General features: G+C 30.8%; 1 protein-coding gene across 1 annotated transcript; it reads left to right on the forward strand.

Moving 5' to 3' along the window:
- Positions 1–8779: 8779 nt before the first annotated feature.
- LOC112017779 (CASP-like protein 4D1) lies at positions 8780–10749 on the forward strand. Its single transcript, XM_065768469.1, has 3 exons — positions 8780–8925; positions 9711–9834; positions 10552–10749. Exons 1-3 carry the CDS (start codon positions 8780–8782, stop codon positions 10747–10749), a joined length of 468 nt encoding a protein of 155 aa, XP_065624541.1.
- Positions 10750–11100: the final 351 nt, after the last annotated feature.

The following is an 11100-nucleotide window of genomic DNA, read 5'->3' on the forward strand; positions in this document are numbered from 1 at the left end:
CAAATCTTTTGCTTTAAAGACAATCAATAAGAAAGTGGAAGCTCAAGACATCTTGGATGAGGATGAGGTTGAAAAGGAAGTGGCGTACCTTGCGAAGAACTTCCACAAGTTCTTGAAGCTCAAGAGAGATTGGAAGTCCTTTGAGAAGGGAAAATTCTCAAATTGTAAGAAGGCTAAGAAAGCTTCAAGAAGAAGGATTCAAAAGACTCCCTCCCATCTCAAATGGTCACATGCTTTGAGTGCAAAGGGCATAGGCATGTAATGATAGTTCAAATTTAGATTCGGAAGAAAGTTGTGATGGAGAAGGAAACAACTTTGCATTTATGACCATTGCACCTGTGGACTCTTCAGAAGATTTGAATGCACTATTGGAAGAGCTTAGTGAGCACACTGAAGTGAAGTCAATGGGAGTTGAGAAGGAATCCAATGATGAAGGTGAAGAATGTGTCCATGAAAGAACAAAGGGATTGCAAGAAACTTATAATAGTGAGAGTAAAGCAATATTACAAAAGTCTTCTAGTGCGGTACAAGGAGACTAAATGTGAAGTTGAGATGCTGAACGGAGAACTAACTGAAGCCTATTCCAAGATCAAGTTTCTTGAACTTAAAGTGATTCAGGCTAATGCTAAAGTAGAGTGGGTTACCTCCAAAAAGCTTGATGAAGTGCTTGCACATTAAAAGCCCTTTTTTGACAAAAGTGGCATAGGATATACCAAAGAGAGTAGTTCAAGCGCCAATGTGTCTAAGTGGATGAAGTTTGTTAGAGCAAAGGAACCAATGTTGAGAAAGGGAAGCTTAAGAAGAAACCAAAGGTGGTTGCTCAATAGGTTTTAACAAAGCCTCCAAACCTAGTTGTGGCTAAATTCGGAGCAAAAGGAAAATCTCTTCCTAAGTCACAAAGAGGACCACAAACTCAACACTTTTGCCATCATTGTGGAATCCGAGGACACACTAGACCTAATTGCCACAATCTTCAGACATTAAAGAATGGCAGCTCTTAAAGGCCAAGAGGACAAAAAAATGGCAAAGGAAACCTTAAGAAATCCAAAGGGGGAGAAGCTGAGTCTAATATTGGTGATGTAATGAAGATGATAGACACCATCACCTCTTGTTTGGCAAACTTCACCCAAAGGTTTGAGAATCGTAACTCAAGTACCCAATCCTCTAAGGATATCATTCCAAACGCACGTGCCGTGTGGGTGAAGAAGGGTACATATGCATAAGCATTAAAACATGTCCATGCATCAATTCTTTCTATATGTTGTGTCTTTGCTTGGCTGTTTTCCTAGTAATCATTCTAGCATATTTTGACAAATTTTTGTTTGTATTTAAGAGCGTTGAATGTTTTTCTTTTTGATCAATCTTTACTTTCTTTTGTGTCAAAAATCCAAAAACATAAAAAAAGTAGAAAATCCAAAAAGTTTGATTAGCATTATTATGTTTTGTCACATGCATGTTTTGCCTTGTACCTTCGTACAAATGGCTTTGTACATTTACGAGCATAACTTGTTCTCTATGCACTCATACCATTATGGGAAAAATCTTGACATCTATGCGACTGTTGTAAATAGATTATCAAACTTGTTATGAATGATTAATCAATGGTTTTGTTGATCTTGAGACTTGCATAGACTTGTGCTTATATATCTTCCCACTATTTTGTTTTATTTTTTTCTTAAAGAGCTCAACCAATGTAAATCTCAAAATGAAAAGAGATAATAAGCTACAAAAAGTCGTTGCACATACTAATATTTGACTAGGAAAAAGGGAAAGCGACTTTTATGAAAATGTATGGTGCCAAAAGCCAAAGGCTTACTAATCAAATTGAAATATCAAAAATTTCAGGCATTGATCACAAAATGAGATGTATTTTTCCAAAATGATCAAATGTTATGAAATGTATGAAGCCAAATGAAAAGCTTCAAAATTATGTATTCAAGTTTTGTGGGAGGTCATATATACATACTTCTATAATTGAGATTGATCACTCTTCCTAGTACTAATTGTGTATGTCTTGGTTGAATTGATCATTGAAACTTCACATTAGAGTAAGGACTATCTCATCTTTGGTACCCATACATATCACACATGTTTATGTTCAATGAAGCCTTATTCATTCAAGTGATTATACTTGATTAAATATGTTGCACTTACTCAATCATATGCTGATCAAACACACAAAGATTTTGAGTATTTTAATTGTTTTTGGAAATGTTTTTGTTTTCAAAAACTTCAAAATTTTCAAAAACTGTGCAACTTTGTTCTAGCAACTCATTCTCGTGGGTCAATCCAGTCACGAGCTTACTCAAAAGCTCTCGCGATTCCTTGGCGAGTCAAGCCCCTAGTCGCAAAAGAAACTTAGAAAATTTTCAAAATTTTTGGGTTTTTATCATTTTCGCGACTCACTTTGGCAACTGGTTTGTAAGTGAAAGTTGCAGTCACGAGTTTACTCAGAATGCTTGGCAACTCACTTTGTAACTTACTCATGAGTGGACCTTCCAGTCACGAAAAATACTTAAACAAATTTTTCAAAATTTGTCACACGAGATTTTGGCGACTTGACCTAGCGATTTGCTCGCAACTTATTCCAGTCACGAAAAATGCGTGTTTTGCACAAATAGGGTTAAATCCAAGACAGTTTTCAAAAAGTTTTTAGTTTTCCCTTGCATCAGTGCTGTTTCATTGTCTTGTTCGCCTCTCCCTCTTCCAAAACCACCGTTTTCACTCACAAAACCTCCATTTTCTTCATCAATCCTTCACCAATCTTCAAGAAAAGGCATGGGTTTTCTCTTATTCTCAAAGTATTTCATGTTTCTAGCCCTTGATTTCTTGGATTTTGTGTTTTTGTTGAGATTTGAAAATATGATGTTAGAATATGGTTTATTGATGTTTTGTTGAGTTTGATGTATGGGTTTTGTTGGTTTTGGTAGTATAATGCCTATTATACATGTTTGATTCACATTTTTATCCATTATACCATGTTTGTGTTGTGTTGTGCATATCATGTCCATGATAAAATGTCTCATAGATGTTTTCTTGTGTTTCTATGGATTCTATGGAATGCAATGGTTGTAGGGATAATCATGTTTCTTTGATTTTGACACATCATATGATTATATGTTTTCTTTGCCCTAATTTGCACACTTTTGCATTTGATGCACACACACACATTCTTTGACATGTTTGAGTGCTTAATGTCACAATTCTATCATGCATTGATGAATTATGTCTTTACATGTCAATTTTGGGTGAATTACCCTTTAAATTTCTATTTTTAGTGTTGTATTTCAATGTCAATTGTGTTGGTACTAACTGGTTACTAATCGAGTTTGTTATCATATTTTGTGCTTTGTTTTGTGGTACTTGCTACTCTGTTTTTAGAGATGACTCCAAAGAAGAAAACCACTACACAATGCGCAGACAAGAGGAAGAAAATGGACAATACTTGATTCCGCTCTACCCAACACTTTAAGAGATACAATCAGTTTTTTAAGAAGACTCCAATCATCCAAGAGCGATTTATGAACCTTGTTGATTTGAAGGAGTACTTTATCCCAGGATATTTTCAAGATAGGGGTTAGGAAAAGCTCCTTAGTGATCTCCTGGGGGTGTGTGAACCATTGATTCAGGAATTCTATGCCAATGCTATTCTACGGGAGGATGAAATAGATTGTTGGATTAGAAGGCATGAGTTCACCATTGATGTGGAGGACATTGATGAGGTTCTTGGCTTTGAGGACCTAGAACATGATTTCACTCACTTCAAGGACAAAATACTCTCCATAGAGACTCTCCATAGAGACGGTTCAATCCTATATCAGTGGTGTTGGAGAAGGAAGATGTCTCAACACAATTGCTTTTCCACTAGATTTGAGATGTCTTACATACATCGTGATGTTTTATCTATACTCAGTGAAGAAGGTGACCACTATCAACAATGCTAGAGCCATTTTTCTCATGGAGCTTCGGGAAAATACCTACATTGACATTCGTGCTCATGCATTCTCCATCATTGCCAATGAAACAAGGACAATTTCAAGGGCAAAGCTTATTCTCCCTAGTCTACTATGTGACTCTTTCATGCAAAAGGTGTGGAAATTCCCCAAGACATCAACCTCATGCCTACTCCTCCGGCTATCAATGCTTTAACAATTGCAAGGATCAAGGTTCGTCTTCCAGGAGATGAAGAGGTGGGTGATCAAGCACAAGGAGAGCCTATGGACATCGAGACTAAAGTAAAAGGACAACCCTCAACTTCACAAAGTCATGGTAATAGGAGTAGATCCTCATCATCTTTAGAAGTGCCTCTAGATGCATTTTAGATCATTCTTGAGAGGATTGATGGCCTGCAAGACGTCCAAAATGAGCACTCTGACAGGATGACTGCTATTCAAGAATAGATCAAATTGCTTTCAGCCAAGTTTGATAGCTTCACTGATCAGCCTTAGCCCTTTGGCCATTCCAGTCAAAAATGGGGACTAGATGGAGTAGCTCTTGAGGGGGAACCTTACCTTGAGGGGGAGAAACTTTTATAAGTTTTTATAGTTTTTATGGTTTAGTTTCTATTATGGGTTTTCATAGCACTTATTTTAGTACCTTGGTTTGGTTTTTAAGTACTCTATAACTTTAGTATTTGGTTTTTAAAATATTTGGACATGGTGTGTTATGAATGCTGGGGCCTAGTTCTTGAACCCGCTCTCTACAAATTCATTGTATTGGGCTACCTGGGCTTGAGTCCACTCACTCAATAATAGAAGTGCTTAAACCCGGTCCCTACAATATTCAAACTAAAAGTCTATTATAAAAAATTATAAACTTAAATCGCAAGAGAAAAAAAAAAAAAAAAAAAAGACCAATTGGAGCCTAAGCAATTTTTGCTCTTGTTCCACATTGGAAAGAAAGTCTCCCTCTTCATGCCATATAAGGGATGACCATGGTAATAGAGTACCACTAGTGGTAAACCAAATTAGTGATACTCTATCACCATTGGTCATCCCTTATATGGCATGAAGAGGGAGGCTTTCTTTCCAATGTGGGACAAGAGCAAAAATTGCCTAGGCTCCAATTGGTCTAACCCTTGGCCTTGAAGCAAAAAATGCCCCCACATAGATAATAAAATTTTACCTAAATAAAATAGTTTTTAATATTATCCCCTAATTTGAGGAAATATGTCATAATAAATAATATAAAATTAATTTACTAATTAGTGAGAGTAGTCATTGCTACGACCATGGTTTCTAATCTCAACTTTTATTATTAGGCATATAGTATATGATATGATATGATTTGTGAGTTATGTAGTTTTTAAACTTAGAAAGTTTGGGTATAGGCTTTTAGTTTTATTTAAATTAAATATTTGTTAAATATTATCCATTAATTTGAGAAAATATATCAATAAATAATATAAATTAATTTACTAATTAGTTGTTCTTAAGATGTTGATAATAGACTTTAGTTAAAGTTGATGTCAAAAGGTTGTTTATATATTTAGGGAAAACAAATGTGGGTTTTGTTTGCGATTTATGTTTATAATTTTTTTATAATAGATTTTTAGTTTGAATATAATTTAAAATTTTGTTGTTTAAATGATATGTTTGACCTAAATTAAACAATTTCTAAATATTATCCCTTAATTTGAGGAATTATATCATAAAAAATAGTATAAAATTAATTTATTAATTTTTGTTCTTAAAATATTATAATAGAGTTTTTGTGGGAGTATAATTCAAACACGGTATTTTGTAGAAAGAAAATGTGGGTTGTTGTTTGAGATTAAACTTTATAATTTTTTATAAGGTAGACTTTTAGGTTAAATAGAATTTAAATTTGTTCAAATTTGAATAATAAAATTTTACCTAAAGTAAATTGTTTTTAATATTATCCCTTAATTTTGAGGAAATATGTCCTAATAAATAATATAAAATTAATTTACTAATTAGTGAGAGTAGTTACTTGGCGTAGTCATTACTTTTTAATGAAGATTCATATTTAAGCTATAAAATTTGAAATAATTAAAATTAAATTATTAAATAAATAGTAATAATAAATTATTAAAAAATTAAAAAATTAAAAAATTTTAATAAAAAAGTTACTTTAAATTCTAATTTTTTAGAGTTTAGTCTTTATAATATGTGTATCTATTTTTATATTTTAAAATTCTCTTCATCTTCATACTTTGTGTTAATTTCATAATATGAGATATGAAATGAGTTTGACCATTCCTATTTGAGTTATGTTTAACTTATGCCCTAACCAGTACATACAATAAGAAACAAAATAGTTTCTCAATACCAATTTTTTCTGGTGATAATCTAGTAAAAAATCAACACACTCACAAATTAAATACAATATCCAAAACCAAAAATCAAAACATATACAAAATAGTTCAAAAATTGAGAATATTAACAAATAAATAAAAGTTTACATAAGAGAACCATGAATTTAAATGGGTGTCCATTATTTTGCTTCTTTATAATAAACCCCCTTTAGCATAATATCCTACAGCAAATTCGAAAGTAGAGAAGAATAAGTAATATGAATTTATTAGATTAAAATATAAGAGTAAGTTGTTGATTGGAAGAAAAAAAAAAATACAACAAAATGGTGTGTATTGTGTGGAATTTAATTATAGGGATGGCTTATTAGTTAAGAAGGATTGTATCAAAAAACCATGGTTGAATATATAAGTTCTGATACGTGGGTTGTGTAGGATTTAAGTTTAGAAAATTTTTACTAAGACTTTTAGTTTGAATGGTATTTAAATTTGTTTTGAATTATTGTTAAATCTTATTTTAAATTATTGTTAAATCTTATTCTTTAGTCAAAATGTGGGGTTTTCTTTTGTATAAAAGTAATTTACTAATTAGTGAGAGAAGCTGCTTGGCCCAACCACGACTTCTAAACCCAAATTTTATCATTCTTCAGAAGAAAAAAAACAAAAACAAACAATTGAGTTATGTGGATTTAAGTTTAGAAATTTTTAATAATAGACTTTTAGTTTGAATAGAGTTTAATTTTTTTATAAATTATTGTTAAATCTTATTTCCCAATCAAAATTTGGGTTATTTATTTAAAAAATAAATTTATTAATTAGTGAGAGTAGTCACTCAGTGCAACTACAGCTTTTATGTCCGACTTTTATTATGTAGTATATAATATGATATTGATTATATATATAACAGCATAAATGTTCTAATGTTATCCAGGCTTTAACTTAGTAAAGATGGCACTACGAAAATCTCTAGTTACGATTCTTACATTGAGGGGCCTTTCTTTACTTCTCCTAGTACTATCACTCATAATCCTTATTACAAATAAGAACACAGAAGCTGATCGTAGCCACTACTGGAAGAAGCTTTATAGTTACAGGTAAACTCAGAGCACTGAAAAATTAATTTGCAACATCACTAATATTGCTATTGTATTTGACAATTTGTGCAGAAATTATGCTTAGTTGCANGTCCTAATAAATAATATAAAATTAATTTACTAATTAGTGAGAGTAGTTACTTGGCGTAGTCATTACTTTTTAATGAAGATTCATATTTAAGCTATAAAATTTGAAATAATTAAAATTAAATTATTAAATAAATAGTAATAATAAATTATTAAAAAATTAAAAAATTAAAAAATTTTAATAAAAAAGTTACTTTAAATTCTAATTTTTTAGAGTTTAGTCTTTATAATATGTGTATCTATTTTTATATTTTAAAATTCTCTTCATCTTCATACTTTGTGTTAATTTCATAATATGAGATATGAAATGAGTTTGACCATTCCTATTTGAGTTATGTTTAACTTATGCCCTAACCAGTACATACAATAAGAAACAAAATAGTTTCTCAATGCCAATTTTTTCTGGTGATAATCTAGTAAAAAATCAACACACTCACAAATTAAATACAATATCCAAAACCAAAAATCAAAACATATACAAAATAGTTCAAAAATTGAGAATATTAACAAATAAATAAAAGTTTACATAAGAGAACCATGAATTTAAATGGGTGTCCATTATTTTGCTTCTTTATAATAAACCCCCTTTAGCATAATATCCTACAGCAAATTCGAAAGTAGAGAAGAATAAGTAATATGAATTTATTAGATTAAAATATAAGAGTAAGTTGTTGATTGGAAGAAAAAAAAAAATACAACAAAATGGTGTGTATTGTGTGGAATTTAATTATAGGGATGGCTTATTAGTTAAGAAGGATTGTATCAAAAAACCATGGTTGAATATATAAGTTCTGATACGTGGGTTGTGTAGGATTTAAGTTTAGAAAATTTTTACTAAGACTTTTAGTTTGAATGGTATTTAAATTTGTTTTGAATTATTGTTAAATCTTATTTTAAATTATTGTTAAATCTTATTCTTTAGTCAAAATGTGGGGTTTTCTTTTGTATAAAAGTAATTTACTAATTAGTGAGAGAAGCTGCTTGGCCCAACCACGACTTCTAAACCCAAATTTTATCATTCTTCAGAAGAAAAAAAACAAAAACAAACAATTGAGTTATGTGGATTTAAGTTTAGAAATTTTTAATAATAGACTTTTAGTTTGAATAGAGTTTAATTTTTTTATAAATTATTGTTAAATCTTATTTCCCAATCAAAATTTGGGTTATTTATTTAAAAAATAAATTTATTAATTAGTGAGAGTAGTCACTCAGTGCAACTACAGCTTTTATGTCCGACTTTTATTATGTAGTATATAATATGATATTGATTATATATATAACAGCATAAATGTTCTAATGTTATCCAGGCTTTAACTTAGTAAAGATGGCACTACGAAAATCTCTAGTTACGATTCTTACATTGAGGGGCCTTTCTTTACTTCTCCTAGTACTATCACTCATAATCCTTATTACAAATAAGAACACAGAAGCTGATCGTAGCCACTACTGGAAGAAGCTTTATAGTTACAGGTAAACTCAGAGCACTGAAAAATTAATTTGCAACATCACTAATATTGCTATTGTATTTGACAATTTGTGCAGAAATTATGCTTAGTTGCAGAACAGTAGCAAAAAAAAAAAAAAAAAAAAATTAGTAAAAAAACAATATCTACTCTTTCAATCTAAAGTCTAAATTGTTGGGGAGATAATTACTTTGGAAAAATTTAGAGACACCACTTAAACAAAAGGCCTAAACTTTCTGGGTATATATATGAGTTAAGTTATGTTATATTAGCAACTCATTTTTCTTACAATTATTTAATGTGAGACTTCACTCACATGTATATATCTAACATAAACAATCTGACAACATAATACTCAAAATCCTGTTATTATTGAAGTCATGCAACTCAAGCCAAATCTTTATAGCTCAGCTAAACACATCTTTAGAAATAATTACAGACAATTTTGCTAATTATGTTTCTCCCACTACAAGATTCAAGTTGATGAAACATAAAAAGGTAAAAAAAAAATTATAAAAAAAAAAATTACATGTTAATTAAGAAAGTAAAAGAGGGAAAAACTACATGTGTTAATCTGTTGAAAAAATCCTCTCCCCAATATCTTTCCTACTTTCATCACTCCTTTCTTAAGCCATTTTTACCCCCTTAAATTTAAACGTATTGAAGTTTATTTATTGATAAGCCTATATATTTCTTTTCTATTAATTTTTTTTTTTCACTAAGTGTGTCATGTTCCCCATAAAAAAATAAAAAAGAAGAAACTATTTCATGTTAAACTTTTATAAACTGCAGCTACATGTTTGGTATTAGCGTCATTGGCATCGGACATACCCTCTTGCAAACAATTGCATTTGTAACGTTCCGGATAGTGATGGAGAATGATAAAGGGGTTCTCTTTGAATTTTATGGTGACAAGGTACGACCATCATATATATATATATATAAACTATCTTTGATTTCCTACAAATTTCTACCTATTTTATTTCATTTTTTCATGTCACTCTAGGATATTTGAGTTTTGTTGTTGTGTTTGATAGCCTTTTTAAAATTAAAAATAAAATAAAGGATTATATATATATATATATATACTGAAATTACTGGAATTTTTATCTCCATATATTTAGATTATTTATTATGATTAAAGGACTTCAACAATCTAAACAATGAATTTTGGTTGGTGTGATAATAATGTGATTGTTGGACTTTAACAAGTTTTCCTGCAAAATATTTACAAATTGATGTGGTAAGGGAAATTTATTAGGCACTTCTCGAGCAGAGCTCCTAGAGTCCGGGTTCTCACATAAGAGGTGGGACCTACACGTGAGACCACCATGGTCCATGCAGCCCACCCCTTACGTGAGAGCCATGAGAACTACAAAATAAATGCTTTTTTTTTGTAGATGATGACACACTACTTTATAAGTACTATGTATTATATTCGTAATATCCCTAATATCACATTGAATACAAATGATGATTAGTGACACATTAATTTGTAAATATTATATAAAATTATTGTAATGTCTGCAACATCACCAGTCGAAAATATATCTCATTGTTACCTTTGAAGTTAGACGGTAAAAAACTTGGTTTACATTTTAATTTGGAAGTTTGACATTAATGGTTTTGGCAGGTTATATCATACCTATTAGCCACCGGGGCAGCTGCAGGAATTGGTGTTAGCATAGATATGATGTATTATAATGATGGATATTACAATGCGAGATATTTCGATGTGGGACTTGTATCAGCTGGCTGCCTTCTCTTCGCATTTGTGTTTACTGCTTCATTGTCAATCATGTCTTCTTATGCACTTCAAAAGAAAGTTTAGTTGTTGTCATGCAACTGTCTTCAACTACCACCTTCCTTCCTAGAGAAAGACTTTTATTTTAGGTCAATTATCATCAACAACTTTTATCTTGTAAAAAAAAAAAAAACTTTAATTATTGAGTATGCTAGCCCCTTCTTTAAATGCAATTTTTATTTGGTTTAAGTTTAGTTTTATCCTTGAAATTTAAAAAGTTATAATTTTATCCTGGAATGGATGTCTTTTAAATTTTTAACGACAAAACTTGGATGATTTATTCTTGGAGATGAAATGGAAGCTGAACCAAATTTCATTTGTTTATTAATTTGTAACTTAAACATGTGAACACAAACAAGTGAACACAAACTTGGAGAC

Source organism: Quercus suber, unplaced genomic scaffold, assembly GCF_002906115.3.
Source record: "Quercus suber isolate HL8 unplaced genomic scaffold, Cork oak 2.0 scaffold_944, whole genome shotgun sequence".
Taxonomy (NCBI): domain Eukaryota; kingdom Viridiplantae; phylum Streptophyta; class Magnoliopsida; order Fagales; family Fagaceae; genus Quercus; species Quercus suber.